Below are 23357 nucleotides of genomic sequence, written 5' to 3'. Positions count from 1 at the left end.
GGGAGACAGTAGGGGAGGGAAGCGGAGTGAAGTCAGGTTGATAGTGTGGGGCCTGTCTTTGACCTGAAGGGCTTTGAGTGGGTGCGGGGGGAGCGGGGAGGGGGCGGGGGAGCTGCTGAGTGCTGGATTTCAGCAGCCACAGTGTCAGCTTTCAGTTCCCACATGGGCTTCTTCTCAAAGGACTCAGGGGATGGTGCCAGGCTAAGGGGTCCCTGGCTCTGCTCACGTCTGCCTGGCACTCGCTAGGCACATGCTGCAGCCCCTCACCCTCCCAGGGGCTCAGGACTCAGTGGAACGGCGGGGACTCAGAGCAGCCCTGCCAGTGCCACGGGCCTCCCAGCCCTGTGTGGGGGTTCTCTTGTCCACCCGAGTGCTTTCACAGGCTCTGGAAGCCTCCCCAGCCTGAATGCAACCCTTGGAGGGCAGGGACCCTGTCCCCTCCTGCCTTCCCGTGCTGAGTGTGAGGAACTCCCGTCAGCATCCCAGGCAGGCTCACTGCTGGACGAGGGAGAAGCTCCTCTCTGCTCTTTACAGTGCAGGCACCTGGGTGCAGAGAAGCAAAGCTATTTGCCCAAGGTCACATGGCAATCAATCCAGGTTTACAACCAGGTCGGTCTGACCTCGGAGCCCATGCTCTGAAGCAGGCTGTCCCTGCACACCACACAGATTGCCCATGTCACTGAGTCCTCGGAGCAGGTCAGCGGGTGCCCCTCTGCGGCTGCTGTCTTCCTCCCCGTCATTCCAAATGCATGTGTTTGCAGACCAGCAGAGCGGAGAGGGAGTCTTGGTGCCCAAGTCCAGTCCCCGCACCTCCCTCCTCTCCTTCCCCAGGCAAATTCTGGGATGAGGAGGAGGCCACAAAGATTGATGGGCTCAACTTACTGGCAGCAGGCATGGGCCTGGAGGAGGAGGGGTTCTCCCCTCCAGAATTCTGATGCATGACACCTGCTGCCAGTGCCGCCCTCTCAGGCTCCTGGGCGACAGGAAGGTGTGAAACCTGACATTTCCGTGGGTCTGGAATGTGTGTGAGCCTCCGTGTCCTGGAGGAAGGACCCTCTGCCCGGGTAGAACTGGTGTCCAGGTGGGTGCTCAGCTGAGGCACCTGCAGAGGCAGAGGCTTTCTGTGCTGTGTCCAAGCTGGGAGCTGGGCAGGCACCAGCCCTCCTTGTGAGTGGGGGCAGAGCCTGCCCCAGTCTGTCCAGGCTGCTATAACACAATCTATAAACTAGGTGGCGTATAAAAAACAGACATTTATTTCCCACAGTTCAGGAGGCCGGAAGTCCAAGATCAAGGTACCAGCAGATCCGGTATCTGGCGAGGGCCCTCTTCCTGGTTCATAGACCATCCTCACGTGGTAGAAGAGGCAGGGGTCTCCCTCTAGCCTCTTTTTATAAGGACACTAATCCCATGCACAAGGGCTCTGTCCCCATGACTTCATCCCTTCCCAAAGGCCCCACCTCCTAATCTCATCCCCTCGGGGTCAGGATTTCAGCATATGAATCTGGGGACACACAAACGTGCAGACATGGGGGGCCCCTCTGTGGGCACCCAGCAGCACCGTCTGCTTGCTCCGAGAGAGCGATCCAGGCTGTTTTGCACACCCAGATGGAAATGGCTCCAAGGTACAGAAGCAAAATGTTTCCCAAAACAAACAATAACTTGTTGTGAACATTGATATCAACATGGTCTGTGGGGCGCCATGGGCTGGAGGCCTGAGCCGCTGCCGGGTGCCACTGCTGAGCAGGAAGGGTGGCTGGCGGTTTGTACATTATTAAGGAAAACAGCAAAGAAGCTGACCCTGGGAGCATGGGCTCTGTCTGGATTCTAGACAAACCACAAGGCTGATGAAGCAAGGAGATGTAGACCTAGACATTTGTCAGGATGGGGCTGGGGCTTCTTAACCAAACGAAGCTGCACCCAACGTGGTATGCACAGGCCGAGCGAAATTTTCTGACACGAGGTCCCTAACTCTCATCAGAGAAGTCAGAAGCAGTCTAAGACCACTGGGCCAGGCAGACCAACTCCCACCAGGGTAGGCCAGGATGCTGGCAGCATGTGGGATCCAGAGGGAGCCAGAGCCCTCTGACCTCGTCTTTTCCAAGGGCCTCAGTTATCTCACCTAGAAAATAGGAACGAGGGCCAGGCATGGTGGCTCAGCCCTGTAATCCCAGCTCTTTGGAAGGCCAAGGTGGGCGGATCACCTGAGGTCACGAGTTCGAGACCAGCCTGGCCAACATGGTGAAACCCCATCTCTACTGAAAATACAAAAATTAGCTGGGCGTGGTGGCACATGTCTATAATCCCAGCTACTTGGGAGGCTGGGGCAGGAGAATTGCTTGAACCTGGGAGGCGGAGGTTGCAGTGAGCCAAAATAGTGCCACTGCACTCCAGTCTGAGCAACAAAGCAAGACTCTGTTTCAAAAAAAAAAAAAAAGAAAGAAAGAAAAAAGAAAGTACTGGGGCTCAGTACTGCGTACTCAGTACTCAGTGGAACGGCAGGGACTCAGAGCAGCCCCCGAGGAGTATAAGCTTGACTCCTCGCTCAAGGCACCCCCCAGGGGAGAAATACGTTTGATACCACACTTTGCAACAGGACCACCAGGTGGCTTGGGGGTAGGAGGGAGCAGAGGGGCTGGGTTTGAGTTCTGGCACTGCCGTCATGTTACCCTTAAGGCCTGGTGTCCTGCTTGGGGAGATGAGGCCCAGGATGAAGCCCCACCAGGCAGCCCAGCAGGGATGCGGCCCGCTTGGGGACCACAGGCACCAACTTGGAGGCCACCATCCAGCAAGCCTTGGATCTGAATCCCTGTGGAATGTGTAGAAGTTTTGAGCCTCTCCAAGGCTTGATACTCCATCCTGAAAAAGGGTGTGCTAATTCCCTCCTTGAAGGTTGTTGTAAGGACCAAGAGTGAGGATGGGTGCCCATCAGCCAGCCAGTGAGGACATTTCCTCAGGCAACAGTGGCCCAGAGATACAACAGCCCAGTGAGACAACTTGGAGAGACTTCCCTAAAGATCCGGAACACAGAAAGTGTGGCATCAGGAAAAGGATTTCAATTATGAGCAGCCACAAGAAGGAAAGCAGGCCCCCTGCCACCTCCGCCACCTCTGCCGGAGGGGAGGAGGTGGAAGGGGCCTCTGCAGCTTTCACACCTTGTAAGCAGACCAGATGCAGAAGTAGAGACAGGTGGGATTGAATTAGCCACAGGTGCCTGAGGCTGCAGGCCCCACCGCCTCCCTGCTCTGCCTGCAAGATTCAATACCGCCCCGTGCAGGTTAGCAGCACATTGGATTCCAACGAGTCATATTTTAACACTGCCGGATAGTTGCAGGCGACAGAAAACCTGTTTCTTTCCCATTTTATATATCCAGGAAATTTGTACCACATGCAGCCTGCATGTCATTACACACTTGAAAATACTGCATTCTCTCTTTCTGGAGCCCGCAGACCCATCACAAGGCAGATAAAATGCAGGTCCGAGGGCGAGAGCCCCTCTAGTGGGGCAGAGAGAGCAGCTAAATGCAGGGCGTCTGCGTCTTACCGTTAAGAACGGAGCCCTCCCTTCCACCCCCAGGAGGATCATCCTAGAGGCTGCAGGACAATCTGTTATTTCCCCGGGGAGGTCGGTGAAGGTGTTCGCTCGGGAGAAGCAGGTGTAATTACGGAGGCCCAGGCAGGGCACTGCATTAATGGATGTAGGCTCTGCAGCTAGAGACTTATGTGCATGTTGCCGAGGCCCCAGACCCTGCTGAGGCTGCAGGTCCAGAGAGCAAACCTCCTGCCTGGTCCTATTAAAGCTCTGAGCCAGCCCCATCTCTCCAGTCCCTGGCTCCAGTTGAGAGCCACTTGCATGATGTTCTCATCTGCAGATTGTGCTTCTTGCTGGGGAGCTGCTCAGAACCTACCGGGAGGGGTTTTGGAAAGTGGATTTCCAGGGCTCCAGATCAGTGCACTGAGTTCTGCAGCTGCCTGGACAACCCCGGGCAGCTCAGTCCCCGGGCTGTGCCTGGTGCAGGGATCTCCTTCCCACTGTGGCCAGGTGGCCACCCTCGCCGCTGCAGCGCTGCCTGAGGAAGGTCACAGCTCTGCCTGGGGATGGGGGATGAGTCAGCTCACCCCATCCCTGCTCTCCGAAGCCCCAGGGCCCTCCTGAGCCACCTTTCTGCCTTGAGTCCTTGGCCCCCTGAACTTTTCCAGAACACGCACTGTGTGGCAGGTGCTGTGCCAGGTTGGGGAGGTGCTGGGGAGCTTGAAGCCTACCCTCTCCCTGAGAAGCCTTGGAATGGACAGGGAGGCCTCCCTTCCTCCTGTCAATGAACCATCACTGAGCACGTTCTCTGTGGCTGCTTCCTGTGAGGTCTGGAGTCCACAGCTGAGTTTGGGCAGAGCCTCAGCCCTCAGAGCTCCAGAGGGTCAGACCTCCGCCACCCACCCAGAAGGGCTGTCGGTTCCCTGCCCTCAGCTCCCCTGGTTTCCTCTGAGCTGGGTCCCAGCAACACACCATTGTCCAGCAGCTGTGCTGGGCCACGTGTACAGACCCAGGGATGCAGAAATACTTGAAAGGTCAAGCTCACGCCCACAAGGAGTCAGCAGTCTCATTGGGCAGGTGGGCCCCTTAGAAGCTAATGTGGAGGGGACATGAGAGGCAGGCAGCTCCCAGCCACAGTGCTGAGGTTTAGACCTCAGGCTCCCTGGGCTACACAGAACACTAGGCCAGGGGGCTAACCACCCCCGCAAACTGGAGGCCTGGAGGGCAGGACCCACTTTGCCTGGTTCCCCATCAAATTTCAGCACCTTGAATGGGGCCTGGCACATAATAGGTGCTCAGCAAACTTGTCAGTTGAACAGATAGACTCACAGGAGGCCTGTGTCTCCTGCATCCACCCCCCTCCCCCAGTTCCTCTCCAGGCCCCCCTCCACCCCGCCAGGAGGGTGTGCGTGTTAAGGCAGCTTCTCCAGGGACTGGGCAGAGCGTAATCCCTGGCCCTTGTCTGTGCCTGGGCCACAGTTTCTTTTCGTTTGTTTTAATTTTGGTCAGATTCACATAATGCAAAATTAACTTTTTTAAGTCAGCAATTCAGAAGCATTAGTACATTTACAGTGTTGTACCGTCATCACCACTATCTTGTTCCAAAACATTTTCATCACCCCGAAAGGAAACTCCCAATGCATTTGCGGCCGTTCCCCCTTCTTCCCTCCCTCTGCCCCTACTGACCACCAATCTGCATTCTGACCGTGTAAGTTGACCTCTTCAGCATATTTCCTGGAATGGAGTTGTACAATATATGGCCTTCTGTGCCTGGCTTCTCTCAGTGAGTCTGTTTTCAAGGTTCATCCGTGTTGTGGCACATGTCAGCACTTGGTTCCCCTCTTGGGGTGGATAACGTTCCATTGTATGGCGAGCCCTCATTTGCTTACCTCTTCCTCCGCTGATGGGCATGTAGGCTGTTCCTGCCTTGTGTGAAGTATGCCACTGTAGATATGTGTGTGCAGGTACCTGTTTGAGTCTGTTTTCTGTTCTTTTGGGCACTTAACCTAGGAGTGGAATTGCTGGGTCGTATGCTATTCCTATGTTTAACTTTTTGAGGACTGGGCCACAGTTTCTCCATGAAGTTCAAAAGAGGTTTTTGAATCAGCTTCCAGTTGACTAACTAGGCTCCAAGGAAATACAGATGAAATAAGACCCCATCCCAGCCCCCTAGGATCTCCTGGCCTGCTCTCAGCCCACGTGAGGCAGCAAAGCTGCTGCTGGGACAGGCGGACCCTAGGGAAGCTTTGGAGAGTCCGATCTCCCAGCAGCATCTAGTGACAGAACCTTCTTTCGGCTTCTACCCTGAAGCACAAATGTGGAATCGTGTCCAGCGGCAGCCTGGGTTCCCCGGCCTGGGAGGTTCACGGGAGGAGGCTGGCCCGGAAAGCACGTGGCCCAGAGTGAGCCACATGGAGTGACTGTGGCTTTGGGCAGGTCCCCCTCTCCCTGCACCTCCCTCCCCACTGTCATTATCTGCAGAGTCAGGGGTGGGCCCGACAGCTTCCAGCAACCTGTCCAGGTGCCCAGATCTCTATACTCCTGGGCCCCAAATCTAGGAACCACTAGTCAGGAAGGAAACTCCTCCACCAAGCCTTCCAGGCCTTTCCACAGAGAAGGCAGCCCTTTTAGCATTTTACATCCAGATGAAATAGTTCTAGGCACTACGCTGGAACCCCCAACTCTGAGTCAAACAGGCCTTCCCTGGTCCCCCCAAGTCCTGGGGGAAGGCTGCCCTGCACCTGTCCCTGGAGGGGGACATATGGGCAGATGGCACAAAGGTGGCACTGGCCATAAAAGCCATGTTCCGGGCAACCGGCTGATCCCATTGGCCTTCCTTGCTCTCTCCTGAGTAGGAGGCAAGGCCTGGAGAGCTGACCCTTAGGCAGAAGAAGGGGTGGCAGAAGACCCCCCGAGGGAGGGAAGGAGAGGGACGGTGGGGTTCCCACTTTCCTTGGAGCTGCTGTGGAGTCTTTGCTCACTCATGCTGGGACTCGGCCACCCACAGCAGCCTAGGGGCCTGGAGGTGCAGCCACTGTGGTGAGCTGCAGCAGGTGTGTTGGGTAAAGACCTGTGCGGTTGGTTCTGAAGAAAGCTGGGAACTTCAGGGGAGACCTGAGCGGAACCGGGGAGGATCTGACATTTTTATAAAAGGAGGTCCCTGTGCTCATCCAGTAGGGAGGGGATCCCAGCGCTTATGTCCCCGAGGGGAGATCTGACTCTGTCCCCCTTTCTGTTTGCACTTGGGCAGGGCTCTCGAGTCCTGGGAAGCCGCTGTTTATTTTAAAACAGCCCTGACTCCTTGAGGAAGCTGAGAGAGGAAATGGCAGAGGCAGCCTCGCCTCACGCTTCCTGGGTGGGAGTCCCCACCAGGCGGCCGCCCGAGCCATCGAGAGCTGTTAGGAGGATCCTGCTGTAATCAAGAGATGGGCAGGCAAGGGACAAAGTGCCCTGTATCTGGGGAAACTGAGGAGGCTTGTGTTTATTGAAGACCTTCTATGTGCCAGTCACTGCAAATGTATTGTCATTTAATCCAGCAAACCTGCAAGATCAGGTCATCCTTCTTCCCCTCCCTACTAATGAGGACACTGTGATTCAGAGTCCCGGCCACTGGGCCACAGTCATCAGTGCTGCTAAGATGTGCAGGTGAGTTTCAAACCCAAGTCTGGCTTAGTGCTTAAACCTCCACCAGGCACCCCAGGCCCAAGGCCAGGCACCCCGACCTCCACCCGGGAGGACCGAGTGAGTTTCTCTGCCTGATCGGGGAGGGTAGAGAGGGGCCTCTACCCCGCTTCGTCCCACTCAGCTCTCTCCTCGTGAGGGTCTGAGGCCTGGACAGCAGTGCTGGGTGCGAGGCCTCAGTCATCCTGGGTCTGAGGGTGCAGAGCTCCCTGGAGACATTGCCTCTTCCTTCAAGGGGCAAATTTCCTCAGTCCCTGTGTTAAAGGAAGGTTGGCTTCTTGTCTGCCCGAGATCCCAGAGCCCTCACAGTGTAGCCCTTCTTTCTGCTAAACAGCAGACTTATTTTAGTAGCAGTTATTATTTAAGACTCACCATTATTATTATTTTCATTCACAGATGAGGAAGTTGGGGCTCAGTGAGACTGAGTGATTCAGCTGGGGTTCATCCCCTACTCCGTGTCAGAGCCTCGGAGGTTCTGATGCACGGGCCGGCCTGGCTGGGGCAGCACGTCTGCTGGTGTTTGAGGCACGTTTGTTTTCAGGGGAAGAGGCACTGCTGTGCAGACCCTGCTTAGTCCGTTCCAGGACAAGACATGCTGCCCAGCCCTCCCGCTTCCCTAGTGCAGGAGCTGCGGCTCGGCGTGTTTCTGCGTGTGTGTTTCCGACACTGGCTCCCAGGTGGAGGGCCTGATGCCGCCCTGCTGTCTGCTCTCTTCCATAGAGATGTTTTCGTGAACTTGAGAAAAAATCGGGAAAAGGCGGATTCCCTCTGCCCAGCCCATTAATTCTGCATGCTCAGGCCCAAATTAACCTTGGCAAGCCTTGGAGAGGAGAGAGTAATTCTAACCTTAAAAATCTGCTGATGAAAGCTGGTTTCAGGAATCCGACTCCACTTAATGTCCTGGCAGACAGCTCAGCCTTGCATTAACATAACCACAGACTGGCCCGGCATTTCCCTCCACCTGCTTCATAAACAAAGCCCCGTTGTCTGTTTTAGGCAAGAATCCCTGCCCAGACTCCCTGGCCGCGTGCAGCCGCGCATGTTGGAGTGTGCTGTAGGTACCTGCCTGGCGTCACGGGTGCCTAGAGTGGGTGGTGCTGGGGAGCTGGATTCCAGCAGGCTCTGGAGCTGAGTAGTAATCACAGCCAGGAATTCCAGCAGTGCCAGCCCTGCAGGTGCGTGCCCACAGGCGAAGAGAGCGACTGATTTCTGGGCAGCACTTGGCCCTCCATGCCGTCCAGAATGGCCTTGGGGAGTGGGCTCCTGGCATCTGCATCTGCTGTCCTCTGGGAATGGCAGATGAGTAGGGAGAAAGGCCGGCCACCTGGGGCTGTGTAGCCGAAGCTCCCAGCGCCAGAGGGTGCAGCCTGGGCCTCCTTACCAAGGCTCAGTGTCCCACGGTTGGTCATCCCTGAGGCTGAAATGCACACCACCACTGCTGGCCTAACAGGCTGTTGACAAGGAACACATCAGACCCACTTGCAGGCATTCATCAGAGATTCCTTGTGCTTAACGCAGGCAGATCTGTTGAAGGGTGAGGGGGTGCCCATAACAGAGGAAGGAAGGAAGGGAGGGAGGGAGGGAGGGAGGGAGGGAGGGAGATGGAAGGGAGGGAGGAAGAATGGGAGGGAGGGAGGGAGGGAGCGGGGGAGGTAGGGAGATGGAAGGGAGGGAGGAAGAATGAGAGGGAGGCAGGGAGGGAAGAAGGGAGGGAGAGAGGGAGGAAGGAAGAATGGGAGGAAGGAAGAATGGGAGGAAGGAAGGATAGGGAGAGGGAAGGAGGAAGGCAGGCCATCACCAGTATAAACCACTCTGGAGACCAGCTCTAACCACTTGGCAGGGCTCCAAGAAATAGGTCTCAGCAGTACACTTTGATGAAAGAGAGGGAATTTCACTTTATTTATATATTATTTATGTCCAGTACTTTTAGGAAGTATTTGAGATAGCAACAGCACTGATATATTGAAATAGACTAAAAGAACAAGAGCCTGTGGGTGGGAGATAACTGAGCAAGAATATCCACGTACACTGAGCAGAGCTCCTACTGATGGCGGGACTGCAGAGCCCAGCGGCCTGGCATACCCAGCTCAGAGAAAGCCTGTTCTTTGCTGGGGTCCACGGGGAACCAGCTATCAGGACAGATTTCTGAGACATGAAAGGTGCAGGTCTCCAGCTCCCGCTTGGCTGGGCCTGTGCGGGGTGAGGAGCCAGGCTGCCTTCCCCAAAGTGGTCTGGCAGGTGCTGGGACACAGCAGGGGCCCATGTGGGCCTGGCTGAAAGTCCTCAGAGGATGGGAAAACAGGCAGGTGAGAGTGGCCAGGTTCCCGGACTTGACCTTAAGCAGCGGTTGCTAGAGCCGATGGGGACAGCCCATGTGGTTCGTGGAGCAAGGCCCAGCAGAGTTCAGTGCTGCCCTCCCATTCTTCCTCCCTCGAATCCTTCCTCCCTCCCATCCTTCCTCCCTCGCATCCTTCCTCCCTCCCTCCTTCCTCCCTCCCATCCTTCCTCCCTCCCATCCTTCCTCCCTCCCATCCTTCCTCCCTCCCATCCTTCCTCCCTCCCATCCTTCCTCCCTCCCATCCTTCCTCCCTCCCATTCTTCCTCCCTCCCATCCTTCCTCCCTCCCATTCTTCCCCTTCCCATCCTTCCTCCCTCCCATCCTTCCTCCCTCCCATCCTTCCTCCCTCCCATCCTTCCTCCCTCCCTTCCATCTCCCTTCACCCACCCCCTGCGCCACCGTGCCCCTCACCTACCCCTGGCCTTCTCTGACTTGAGATTCATGACTCGGATAAACTCTTTCTCTAAATCTAAATTTACCTTATTATCAATTTTTAGCTATTATTCCATTTTATGCCCACTAATTTATTAATCTTGGAACCCCCAAAAACAATAAAACTGAAGCTCCAGAGATTTTATTTATATCTTTAAATGTGATTTTTATGACTTTTTATCTAAAAATTCATTTAATTTTTATTGCCCTCCTCACTCATGTCGTTGTTAGGCCGGCAGCCGCTTTATTTAGATGTTTCTCCTGCAGATACTTGGGGGTCCTAGCAGGAAGGAGCTCAGGTGAGGGGAGGCTGGTGGGGGCAGAGGCACGGATGCCAGCCTCCTAGGGGACTACTAGGTTGGGTCCCGTGCCCTTCAGTGTCCCTGGGACAGGCTGCACACCTCCCTGGTTCCTTTCTGGAGCACGCACAGTTCTCCACGACTCTTACCTCTGCTCCCATTTTGCCTTCCAGCTCGCAAAAGGGCCTATGCTGCAAAAGCAATCTAGAACATTCCTCAGAGAGGTTGGGGAGCCTCCAGCTTGAGGACCCAGTGTCCCTCTCTCCATGACCCTCCTGCAGAGTTTCTCACTACTCCTTGTCCAGACCAAGAGGCCCTCCTTCCTGTTCCTCATTCGATGGCACACACGTCCTCCCTCCTGAGCAGAGCTCTGGGGTCTGCAGGGTTCCCACCTGGCTGGTCTTCTTGTTCCTCTCTGACTGCCCAAGGAGCCCCCTTCCTCGGGCTCTGGCTGACCCAGATGCCCAGGGGTGTCTGTCCTGCCCCCCAGGGCCAGAGGCCCGCAGGCACTTTCTGCCTTATGATGGGGTGGGGTGCCCACGTGTCCTGCGCCTGCCTGGCACTGCCTGGTTCTCCTGGCTGTTTCCCTCTCTAGCTTCCTGTCTGAGAGTGGGGACTGGGGGGTGGCTGGTCACCAGCTTTTTGAGGTTTGCTGCCCTTCCTGGTTTCTATCTGCTCTTCAATCGCCTCCATCTCGAAGGAGCCAAACTTCATGGCCAGACTGGGCCACCTGGTGCCCTGTGTCCCTCCAGGGTGTGCACCAGGGCTTCTGACAAGGGAGATGGGGTTGAACTCCTTTAAGCTTTGCTGACCAGGGGACTGGAGTTCCGATTCTAGCTTTGTCGTGCCCCTGTGACCTCTGCCAAGGAAGGCATTGATGCCTCTGAGCCACAGTTCCCACATCTGCAGAGAGGGATTCATACTACTCTTCCTTCCAGGAGGGTGGTGACGTCCCTGGGAGGGCTACCCTTCCTCATCCTCCTGGGTCCACTATGGCAGAAAGAGTGACTTAACATTGTGGAAGGACAGAACCAGCCAGAATGCCAAGCCAAGGGGCGGCCACTCTCCCAGGGAACCCGGGAGAATGAATTTCGGGGAGCCTTCCCACCCCTGCCCAGAGGAGTCCCCCAAGAAAGTACAGTGTTAAGGGGCTGTTTTCAGGGGGGCCTCTGGTCCCACTGGGGGAGCCTGGGCCTGAGCTGTGGCCGGCACCTGCCTTCGTAACCTGAAGACATCAGGGTTTGGGGATCCAGGCCAGCCCTGTTGCTGTCTGGCCTCAGTCCCCCGGTGTGGGAAGGCCACAAGCTGCTTTGGGAGACACCATTGCAGACTGTCTTAGGAGAGAGGCTGGGCTAGAGCCCTGGTCAATGATGATCTAATATTCCAAATCTCTGCTGTGACCCAAACCTGGAGGCTGAATCAGACTGCAATCCATTTAGCTCAAACTCGTTTTAAAGCAATTCACTATTTAACAAGTTCTGAGGCGCCGTGCTTTTGCAGGCAATATGTGAATTGAATCATTTGGTCTAATCTTAGATTAATACAAACCAACTCCTTCAGTGAGGACAGTCTTGGGAGCAGCTCCGGGACTTCATCTCATTGTCTTGGATGAAGGCGGGTCCCAAAGAAGACCTGACTATCAGCCAATGGCATGGGTGTCTGAGCAAGGACCAGGGCGTGGTGTGCTGGGGAGGAAGGAGCAAGGTCTTTGGGGTCAGATGACGCTTGTTTGAATCTTGCCTATTCCTAGCCGTGTGACCCTAGACAAACTGCTGAGCCTGTCTAGGCTCTGGTCTTCCCCACAGATGCCTCTGTGCAAGACAGTTGTGCAACTAGAGAACCAGGGCAAGAGGAATCCATGTTATCCTCTCCTTGCCCCATGCAGGATCTTGCCAAGGCCTCCCAGGATCTACATCTGCATTCAGGGTGCCCTGGGGAGCAACAGGGCTGCTTGGTCCTCCTCCTGTGCCTCACTGTACCTTCTGCTCATTGGGGAGCTCTGGAAAGTGCTGGAAGGTTTTCACTCCCACCTGCTCTTTGAGGAGCACCAACTTCTTCCTGACATCTAGGCTTTGACAGGAAAGGAACCACATTTTTACCCCGTTCTGTGAGCCCCACAGCCCTGCCGTTGGACATCAGCATAGCACACTCAGGCCCTGCTTCTGCTCCCAGATCTGCCCTCCAGGATGCAGGCCCCTGCTCAGGTTCACCCTACCCCACTGACAGTCCTGGGCTTGCAGTCTAGGTAGGTCAAAGTCCCTGGTGTTGTCACCCCAAATCTGGAAGAGAGAGACTTTCCTGCCTCTTGAGTCACAGTCAGAAGAAGGGGACTCTGCCTGCCATATGAAGTCAGCCCGACTGTAGTGGGAGAGAAACAGCGCAGGGAAGGCATTCAGAGAGGAGAAATGGAGACGTGAGATGGTGGGTGGGTCAGAGCCAAAGTTCTAGTCCTGAGTCTGCACTTGAGCCGTCAGTTCTCAGAGCAACCCTGAGTCCTTCCCGGAAATCTGCTTCAATGCACAGAGTCTGGACCAGTGGAGAAGGGCAGCGTCATAAAATCACAGGGCCTTTGCTTCAAAGACAAGGCCATCTGTCAGCCGCTCACGGTGGGTCCCCTGGGGGAGATTCTGCAGAACTGTGTGTGGAGTCACACATTCGGCCCCACAGCTTCACCCTGCATGCAGGACACAGATGAGAGAGCCGGGGAGGGACCCGCCATCCTCGCCTGTGGCGGCCCCCCTGCTTTGCATCCCTTTTGTCCACCTGGCCGGGCCTTTTCCACCTGTTGTCCACCTGGCCAATTCCCTCTCACCCTTTTTGGCTCAGCACAAATGTCACTTCCTCTTAGGTGACTTTGCTGACCTTCGGAATGAAAAGGGGACACTTCATCCTCCGGGCTGCTCCTGCCCCCTTGGTACTCTGCGCTTAGCAACAGGGCTGTTCGATTTGGTCTTGTGTGTTTGCCTGGCATGTACACGCTCTCCCTCTCTCTCCTCCACAAGACTGGGGGAGGCTGGAGGACAAGAGCTCAAGGCGGGCATAGAGCAGACAGCAGTGAAAAGTTACTCACATGGGATCTGGTCCCACACGTTCCTTGGATGCCTGAGCTACGGCCCGGCCGGCCCAGGATGCCCCGCTCTGGAGGCTGTGACTGCCCTCCCTCTCCCCCCAGGTCCTGGTTCTGCCTCTCACCTGCTCCTGTCCCCTCATTGCTTGAGGATAGCATTAAACCCTCATCTTCTAGGTGGATTTTCCCTTCCCTTCTATGAGCTGTTTTTCTTCCATCAGCTTTATACCCCAGACACATTTTAAAAACTATTCATCTTTGTCATGGGTGCATCAGATACAAGCAAGAGAGATAAACCAAGCACCAAAAAAATCTATGTTCGCTCTGATTGCCTTTGTGTAGACAGCCACTTCCCCAGCGGCAGAGAGATGGGCCCAGTGGAGCCTCCGGGGCCAGCCACAGGGGCTGTGGGGGTGTGGAGGCCACCACAGCCAGCCTAACGGTGCTCTCTGACCCCTCCCGGTGGCCTGGCTGCTAGGACTGGGGCAGGGCTGTTTGCAGAGGAGGTAGCAGAGGGACCGTCATAAAAGAGGATTATAGATGGAGATTTGCTCGTAAACACCCTTGTCTGCGGCCCCCTCGGGTATTATCCTTGCATTAGAGAAGGTTTTAGGGAAGAGAGGGGAGGGGAGCTGAGGAACGAGCTTTTCCATCACAGGCACAGAGGGCTCTGGGGAATCTTCACTGGCTGATTCAGGCCTGCCCAGGTAGAACAGCAGGTGCCAACCTTCAAGCATGCTGACTTCCCAAGTCCTCATCCCTTGAAGCCCTGACTCCCCCAGATCATGGCCCTGGGGTCCCAAGCTCCAAGTATCTCTGCCAAACATCTCTGAACTGGATCCTAACCCATGTCCTCTAGCGTGGGAGCATCGGTAGAACTTTCTGCCATCGTGGAACGTTCTGTGCTGTCCAGTGTGGTAGCCCTCGGCCACATGTGGCTGTTGAGCGCTTGAAATATGGCTTCTGCAACTGAGGAACTGAGGCTTTGATTCGATTTAATTTTACTTCATTTAAATTTGAATTCGAACAGCCGCAGCGACTAGTGGCTGCCAAGTAAGATAGCCCAGCTTTAACGACACCTGTTGAGCAACGCCAAGGATGTCTTTTCCAGCAACCCGTGAAATTAGATGCTGGCCTCACACTTTCCCAGAATGGGAGGTCGACAGCAAGCCCCTGGCCTCTGGGGCTTCCCTGCCTCCTTGTGGGAGGTGGACCCAAGAAAACAGCAAAAAGGGGGCTACCCCAGAAAAGGTCTTCATGGCAGGCCAACTAGAAGTTCTAGGGTCATTTTGCTCCTCCAGGGGAAAAGGGCCATGCATGCTCATACTCAGGACCAGAAAACAAACATCCCAAACGAAGTGCAATTGGAAAGACATTTTCCAGCTTACCTTGTGTCTGTAACATATGCAGTCCATGATCTCCCGTATGCCTGGGCCACGCTCCCCTTCCCTGCCCTGCTGAAGGGCGCACAGGAAATCACACACATTGAGCGCCTGCTATGCGAACGTCACTAGCAGTGATTTAAAATTGGGAATTTTTTAAAGGACGATATAATCCACACTTGTCCCAACCTGACAGGTCAGAGGTCAGCAAGCAATGCTCCATAGGCCAAATCCGGCCCACTACCTATTTTTATTTATTTTATTTTATTTTATTTTATTTTATTTTAATTTTTGAGACAGAGTTTCACTCTTGTTGCCCAGGCTGGAGTGCAATGGTGTGATCTCGGCTCACCACAACCTCCGCCTCCTGGGTTCAAGCAATTCTCCTGCCTCAGCCTCCCAAGTAACTGGTATTTTTATTTTTTATTTTTTGAGATGGAGTCTCACTCTGTTGCCCAGGCTGGAGTGCAGTGGCATAATCTTGACTCACTGCAACCTCCATCTCCCAGGTTCAAGCAATTCTTCTGCCTCAGCCTCCTGAGTAGCTGAGACTACAGGCACATGCCACCGTGCCGGCTAATTTTTGTATTTTTAGTAAAGATGGGGTTTTGCCATGTTGGCCAGGCTGGTCTTGAACTCCTGACCTCAGGTGATTGGCCTCCCAAAGTACTGGGATTACAGGCATGAGCCACCACGTCCGGCCTAACTACCTATTTTTGAACAGCTGTGAGGTAAGAATAGTTTTTACATGTTTTTAAATTGTTGAAAAATAGCCAAAAGAATACTCATGACCCTTGAAAGTCATCTACATTCAGATTTCTGTGTCCGTGGTAGTTTGATTGGGATGCATCCCCACTCCATTCCACCTGCCGCTCCTCCCCTGCCCTGACACGGACCTAGTAACCCCCGAGGCCACCCAGCTCTCAAAGTCGGACACATCTGCTATCTGGCTCTTAGCAGGAAGTCCCCCAGCCCCCAGGATGGGTGAGGCAAGGATGCAGAGGTGAAAAGTGAAATGACCCGAGGCAGAGTCCACATCCTCCCTCCACCCATATACCCACTGCCTCGCTCTGATGGGTGTTCCCAGGGTCTGCTGCTAGGCCACTGGGTCAGGGGCTCCTGGAGGGGTCCTGAGCTGGACTCGGGCTGAGTGGGGTCTGCAGAGGCAGCGCTGGGGGGCTGTCCTGGCAAGCGGCACCGTGTGCAGCAGAGCCTGTAGGTGGGCACGTAAGGCCTCCTGGGGCCAGGTAGTTCACGTGAGCAGGGACATGAGGAGGGCTGCCCTGTGGCCCACTGTGACCTTCAGGCCCTATCAGCTTCCCGGCGCTCTATGCCCTGAGCACGCTCTGCTCAGGACGCCTTGGGTAGGTTGCTGAGTCCTCTGCGGCTTCCCCCAGTCTGGGCATGAGGTGGAAGGAAAGGGATGGAGGGTGTGTGTGTGTCAGACATAGAGACAGGAACAGGCAAGGGAAACAGAGACAGGGAGAGACAGAGAAAGATGGAGAGAGAGAGCAGGAGAGACAGAGACAGATACAGAAACAGAGAGAGAAAGACGGGGAGAGACAGAGATGGGGGAAATGGGAGAGAGAGGACGAGACAGCTGCAGAGATGGAGAGAGAGAGAAAGAGACTGAGAAAGAGAGCAAGAGACAGGGAGAGACAGAGAGAGAAAGAGGATGAGACAGATACAGAGATAGAGAAAGATAGAGACAGAAAAAGAGACAGAGACAAAGGGACAGAGACAGAGAGAGACAGATACAGAGGTAGGAAGAGAGAAACAGATGGTGCTGGGGGTTGCGGGGGTTGGGCGGGAATGTGCTGCATCAGATGAGGCCATAGAGAGCTGTTCGGGAAGGGAGGTGCCCACCACATCCCAACCTGTAAGCGAGGTGCTGCCTTCTTGGGCCACTAAGCCATCGCTGTCCAGCCTTCAGAACTCTCTTTGGTGCGGGCCCCTCACCGTGTTTGAGGCGGCTCTGTGGCCGTGCTCCCTTCATAAACGCCACTTTCTTTTTTGAGGCATTTACTTCGAGCTGAAGGGAGCTCTTGTTTGCTGTTGGTTCCCCCTGTAATTTCATCTTTACTTTTTTATTTCAAAAAAAAAAAAAAAAAAAGCAAGCCCTATAGTGTCATAAAAGCAATTTTGAATATTTACGAAAAAATTTTTCCTTGCTCAACTGCCATGTTAAGGGGAAGCTGCCAGGCCTTAATTCCCCAATGTAACTGAGTCAAAGGTTGCTTTCATCTGAAGGCTGACGTCCTCCCAGGTTTCCTATAAATACCTAGTTGCTTCCTTTCTCTCCCTTTTTGTGTATACACAAAAACAAGGGAACCCACGGCACGCACTCCCTCACACTCCCACACGCGTGTGCACCTCACACGCAGATTTATCCACGAGCCCCAGAATGTGACTCCCCCCAGTAAAAAGCTCAACTGGGGAAACCCCAGAGGACCCTGAGAGCCTGGTCAAAAAGCGCCAGGAATTTGTACAACACAAATCGCTACAGACAAACTTGATTGCTTTTCTGATTAGTGGGTAAAGGGAATGGATTCGCCATGGAATGGCCTCATGGAATATTGTGCAATTAATCCCCAGTTGACTTGATAATGACCTTGTCATATGGCCTGGAATCTGGTGAAAAGACTGCAAAGTGAGGGTGGTGGTGGCAGCAAGAGCCTGGGGTCAGGGCTGCACCGTGGGTGGTTTGGGCCAAGGGGTGAAGGGAAGCGGGGGAGGGGGAATCTCCTGTCCTTCACTGGCTGTTTTTCCTGCCGCTATGCTTCCCTCAGCAAACCCTGCTTATCCTTAAAGATTCTGCAACCTCCTCTGATGTCCCCTTCCGGTGACAGTCACTGATGAGGGTGCATACGCACGGGGAGTCCAAAGAGCGTCCTGAGGGTTCCGTTGTTGCATAAGCTCTCAGCCCACACAGCCACTTGAGAGAAAGGATTAAATTGTACCCGTGGTACCGCCTGGCAGGACAAGGATTCTCGGAGCCCAGGTCACACATCTCCCACCCCAGGCAGGCTCCGCCTCTTGGCAAGGCTCCACCCCGGCTCACCAGGAGGGGATTGCTCTGAGATACTTTCCCCAGTTGGACAGCAAACCACGACTCCACATAAGTCAGCTTTCCTTGCAACTGAAGCTTAACCCTTTAAGCCCTCAATGAGAGCCATTTTTCACAGTTGTTTTCTAGTGTGTATGAGAAGTCCGTAGCGTTCAGGGTGCCACGGGCAAAACTTAAACATTGACTGTCTCAGGAGTCCTTTCCTGGGTCCTGTGTCCTGGAGCTGCCAGTGGGAAGAACTGGGATATCTTTATTCAAAAAGCCTGAGGCCCCGTGCCCTCAGTAGCCCCCATTCTGAGAAGGCAGATGGGAAAATTAACCAAATAACTAACCATGGGGGTGGCCCAGTGTGCTGAGCCAGGCAACATGGAAGGGGTCCCATTGCCCGCGGGTTCCTGAGTCCCTGGGGCTCTTTGTGTAGCGTTTTTCTTTCCTCCTCTGGTACTGTTTGACATGATCCTTGCCTATCAGGGATCCACCTCCAGCCGCACTTCCCATCCCTCCCGCCATCCGGGGACCACGCTTCTCATCCAAGGAGACCGAGGCATGGGATTGCCACAGTGGTTAGAGGAGTATCTGAGTAACTGGGTTCTGGAGTGAGGCTCCGAGGGTTCCTCTGATTCAAATGCATGAGCCTTGATGTAGAAACGGCAGCGTTCCTTTACTTTTAACTTCATTTTGCTTGTCGGATGGTTCTGGGGCAGTTGTGTGTAGACCAGGTTGTCAGCAGAGAGGTGTTAGGAGGCTTCGGGGTAAAGCGGGCCTGGGCCTTCCTCTTCTTTTGTACGTTCACCGAGGAAACACAGTTGGTGTTTGGGAAATGCTCACCTCTGAGTGTGGGGTTCAGAGATGCGGAAGCCCAGTCCAGGCAGACAGGCAGGCAATCGAAGGGGAAGTGATGGTGAAAGTCAACCACCATCTTTTCAAGTCCAAGAGAAAGTAGCGGACAGAGAACAAGACAGGTGAAGAGGGCGAGTCATTGCAGAGTCTAGAGAGGAACAGAGTGAGGAAACAGCAGATGGAAACCTCTTATTTCAAAGGGTTGAGAGGAACATCCCTCAGCCGTTGATATCTCCCTCCATTTGGCTCGTCGCATGAGTCAAAGTAATGAACCTGCCTGTGAGAACATGCAAATTCCAAAGGAAAGGAGCTGATGAATGTCACAGGTGTGTTGCTTGTTCATTGCAACCAAACACTTACAATAAAGGTCCAGACATGTGTCTCCTTTGGCAAGGAGTGAGTTATCAAACAACCAAAACAATGAAAACAAAACACTGTGTCTTGAAAACCAGAAAAGTCAAGAAAGAATATTGTTTTCTTAATAATAAATACATTTCATGGGGAAGAATTGCAAGGGAATCGTTTAAATTAATTTCTGCTTTGTTTGTTTGGTTTATACAGGGCTTAAGTCCCAGCTGACAGTGATCTGTAAAAGTTCTAACATATTGAAATCTGATTTTCTTGCAGCCAGAATCCCATAGTCCAAAATGATTTCTCTTTCAACTCTGCTAATCAGACAGGCAGGGCTCCAGCGGACTCCTAGTTCAATCAAATTGCACTCGGTCTTTTTGGGGGTGTAAATAATAGCTGATGAAAGCTTTAAATGCAGAACTGGTAGCATCTCTCTGGAGAGCTGGTTCAAGGGTGTGGGGGACAACAGTGAGATTAAAATGAGCAAGGAGAGGTGGGGGAGGCCTTTTCCCACCTAGTGGATGTCCTGCGTGGCTCTGAGGAACCTTCCTCCCTCTATGCCCCACCCCTGCTGGAGCAGATGCAGTGGGAAACCAGGGGAAGCTGAATGGAAGGGAGATCATTCCAGTCTGGAATCAGAGGCACAAAAAGAAAACTTTGCCCCTGGCTTTGGAGGCCCCCATCACTGGGTGCCATGAGACTTCCCTCTCCAAATTGATGACCTGCTCAAGGCTGGGCCCCTCCCTCTCACTCAGACCCTCCAGCTGGATTGCAAGAGGGACCTGATCAATGGTTCTCCTTAGACCCCTTTCTCCACCTCACCAGCAAGCCTGGCCCCCAGTGCCCAGCTCTGCACACACAGGCAGAGCCAGAGAATCAGAGCAGGGCGGCCTTCCTCACCAACATGCCAGCCCCGATGACCTCACCCACCCATCAACTCTGCTCACCTGGCTCTAGGTGATGGGCCCCCGAGAGCTATCCCAACCCACAGTCTGCCCTTCCTGACCTTGACTTTCCACCCACCTTCTCCAGCCTGACCCTGGCTGTTTTCCAAAATCAAATCCATCTGCAAAAGATTCAGGATTACTTAACAAATATATGAATAAACAGGCAGAATCAACAAGCAGGGATGCACAAGAGGCCCCACAAGCTCTAGAGGCCCATCCTGGGAAGTGCCACCCCACCCTGTCCCCCCGTTGGGCTCGTACCAGCCAGGGCCCCCTGGCCAGGAAAGGTCTGCAGCATGTATGTTTCAATGAATTCTGTAACCATCAGCCCTTCCCTGTACCCCAAAGGGTCTTAACCTAGGCTCTAGGAATGAACTCCAAGTAAATCCAAGCCCCTAAAATTACAGGAAAATGCATATGTAGGTACATTTCCCTGGTCCTTGGCTGTCCTGGGTTCTCGATGCCTCTGTGGCCCCCAGAGGGTAAGGCCCCAGCTGCCCATCAAGTCTGCCGGCTGGCATGTCCCCACAGGGCTTCGTAGGTGCTGTCCCAGAGCCTTAGTCTTAGAGCTGGAGCCAGACACAGAGGTGCCCTCGGTCTCCCTGGGCCGCTGCTGGGCGGCTATGGCCCCTTCTTGCTCCTTCTCTGTTGCGCCGTCTTCGTTCCTTCCTTCCTTCCCTCTTTCCAACTGAATTCTCGTTTTTCCTCTCTCCCTAGTGCTTGTACGGCTGCTATGTCCATTCCTCCATCATCCCCACCTTCCACCGGAGGTGCTACTGGCTCCTTCAGGTAGGTGGCTGGGACTGGATTCTTCTTCCGTCACCGGTGCTCGGGAAGGGTCTGTGGAGGGCACTGAGGGCGCGGGGCTCCGCATGCGACACGGTTTCGGGCTGAGAGCCCTGGTGAGCTTGCCTAGGGAGACTTCGGCTGTTGTGGCTCTGAGGCCAGCTCGGTGGCTGGGCTGGTGTTGTCAGGTGTCGGGAAGGGGAGAAGGCCTGGTGGCAGGGGTAGCTCTCACCCACCAATGGGAAATAAACCTAGGTGCTTCCAGCTGCCAAGGCGCCTCAGTGTTCTTTTGATGAGGACAAGAAAGAAGGCCGAGTATCCTACCCTGAAATGCCTGTTGACTGAAAGCTGTAAATTCGTTTTCTCTCGTGGGTTAGTTACATGGCACGTGTGGAAAACAGGCTGCCGGAGGTTGCCAGGTGCAGTTGGATTGATTGGGATAGCTGTGGGGAAAGGAGGAAGGAGCTCCGTAATCGATTTGTGATGTCTGCCGTGACAGGGATGGAACAGGTCGTGGCTGGGTATGCTGGCCATTCCTGTGGGAGAGTGGCCTGGTGCCCAGATCTCTGTCCATGGTGTCTGTGCACAGTGTTGCTGAGCCAGGGGCGGGTAGGTGCGAGAGGCCCACCTGGCCTCTTGCCCTCTGGGGGTCGTCTGCCAGCTGTCTTGCCTGCCGTGTGGGCGGGAAGGTCTGAGGGATCCATGCAGTCGGACTAGACATAGGTCCTTTTCAAAATGCATCCTCTGATTTGCAGCTGTTCTTGGTAGAACCCATTCCCCGTGGCCTGCCTCTGTCACCCCAAGTTCTCACTGTTGCCTCTACCCAGGAGTTGCTGCCTGAGGCCTTTCCCACCATGGTTCTACTTTCTGTTGTTCAAGACAGCAAATCCCTGGGCCTTGATGGTTTAAGGATCTCTCTGACCCGGCGGGGGTGTCGGAGGGGCCTGGCAGCTGGGGAAACAAGTCGCCCAACGCTATGACACAAGCTCAGGGAGAAAAGAGTCACACATGCCATGGAGTGCAGAGAGGCTGATGGTCCCAGGAGAGCTGGTCTGGAAGGTACCCACAGGGCCGGAGTCATCTCAAGGTGGAGGCCGGGGCTCAGCCTAGACAAGGCTCTCTATCCATTGGCTCTGCCCAGCCCCAGCCTCCAAACCCTTTCCGTTCTCCCTCAGTTCCCAGAAATAGCTGTCTGTGGTTCAGCAAGTTCAGTAGCCAATGATGCCCGAGACCGTCCAGGGATGTGCTGATTTGCAGAGGCTGCTTCCTGATACCTTACCCTGTCATCAGTTTCCCTGGCTCTGCCTCCCTTGGAGGCTGACGTGCTAGCACCTGCTTTTCTAACTGCTCAGACCTGTGTCCTTGACAAGGGGAGTTGTCACATGGTCATGGGATAAGGCTTTCGGGGTCTTGTTACTAGGAATTGATCCTAAGGTGTTCCACCCCTTGGCAGAGGGTCTTCTCCTGTACCCGATGAAGGGTGGGGTTCCACCCGAGGCCAGAGTTCTGGCGGTTGAGTCAGAGTCATAGCCCGTCCCTGAGTCCCCAGGGACAAACTCTGGCTTCCCAAGAAACACCGTTTATCCAGTGCAGCCTGCAGCCCTGTTCACGCCTTCCTGGGCCTGCAGCCCCGTGGGTCTGGTTTCTGCCCTTCTCCTTTTTTTTGGTTTCATGCCCCCTGGTCAGAACACCTCTTCAGCCATTGCCCTCCTGTCGGGGCAGCCCCTGGAAGCTGGCATCCTGCCAGCAGCCCAGCCACCCGCTCCTCCAGGCCTTTTTTCCTGCGCCCACGCCTCCGCCTGCCTCCCCTCATTCCATCATGCTCTTGTGGCTTTTTAATTCCACTAAATTTACTTTCCTGGAATCAGACACCATTGGGCAGCCACGAGGTCTGAGCTGTTGACTTCCCAAGCTCCATTCTGCTCATTCCGGGCCCCTCCTAGATTCGGCTGCTCATGCTCCTCTCCTCGGGCCAGGCGAGGAGGGGGATCCTGCTCTCTGCCCGAGCCCTCCCTCACTGGCGCTCCTGTGTCCCGGCCTCCGTATGCTGGAGATATACCTGGACTGATTCATGGGTGTCTGGTTCATTACCTCCCAGCTGGCGGGGAAGCCGGAGTCTCCCCAAAGGCTGGGATGGCAGGACCAGGCTTCTTCATGGCCGAGCTGGGGCCTCTTCATCTTCTCTGCCTGAGCCCGGGGGAGCCATCCCTCCCCGTCCCTCTCCTCCGTGTCCTCCAGCATCAGACTTGTTTCTGTGATCAGATCACAAAGAGGGAGTGAACACAGGTGTGGGGGCTCCTGCTCCCCAGGTCTGTGCGGGGCAGGAGGAGGTTAAGGAGCTAAGGCCAAAGCAATGAGCACAACGCACGTCCTGCTCGGAGCCCAGAGCCAATGCGGCAGCCGGTGCCGCTCAGGGCAATTTGTTCTGGTGCTAATTACAACACCAGGATAATGACGGCGTGGCCAGGCTTAATTTCTCTGATGTTAAATAGGAAAGAAGCCATGAGATACTGGCTCAGATGGAAATTGGCTCAAGTTTGTCTCTGACACCAATTACCAAGAAAAAGGATTAGGTGGGGTCCAAGGTGTCAGGACAGCGCCCATGGTGGGAGCTGAGGAAGGAGGCTGCTCAGATGCC

At 54.7% G+C, this 23357-nt stretch overlaps 1 protein-coding gene across 10 annotated transcripts in view; it reads left to right on the top strand.

The window, feature by feature from the left end:
* CAMTA1 (calmodulin binding transcription activator 1) overlaps positions 1–23357 on the top strand; it is a 973269-nt gene that overhangs the window by 657265 nt on the left and 292647 nt on the right. For 9 of the 10 annotated variants that reach the window (XM_028840340.2, XM_077976312.1, XM_028840326.2 and 6 more), the window contains one exon: positions 20651–20722. The exons of the other annotated variant lie outside the window; for it this stretch is intronic. In XM_028840340.2, coding sequence (XP_028696173.2) covers positions 20651–20722 — 72 coding nt within the window. The remainder of the gene's footprint in view (positions 1–20650; positions 20723–23357) is intronic. 10 annotated transcript variants of the gene reach the window in all.

This window comes from Macaca mulatta, chromosome 1 (genome assembly GCF_049350105.2).
Source record: "Macaca mulatta isolate MMU2019108-1 chromosome 1, T2T-MMU8v2.0, whole genome shotgun sequence".
NCBI classification, from domain to species: Eukaryota; Metazoa; Chordata; class Mammalia; order Primates; family Cercopithecidae; genus Macaca; species Macaca mulatta.
The sequence above is the reverse complement of the archived record's forward strand: the minus strand, read 5'-3'. Positions and strand labels throughout refer to the sequence as shown.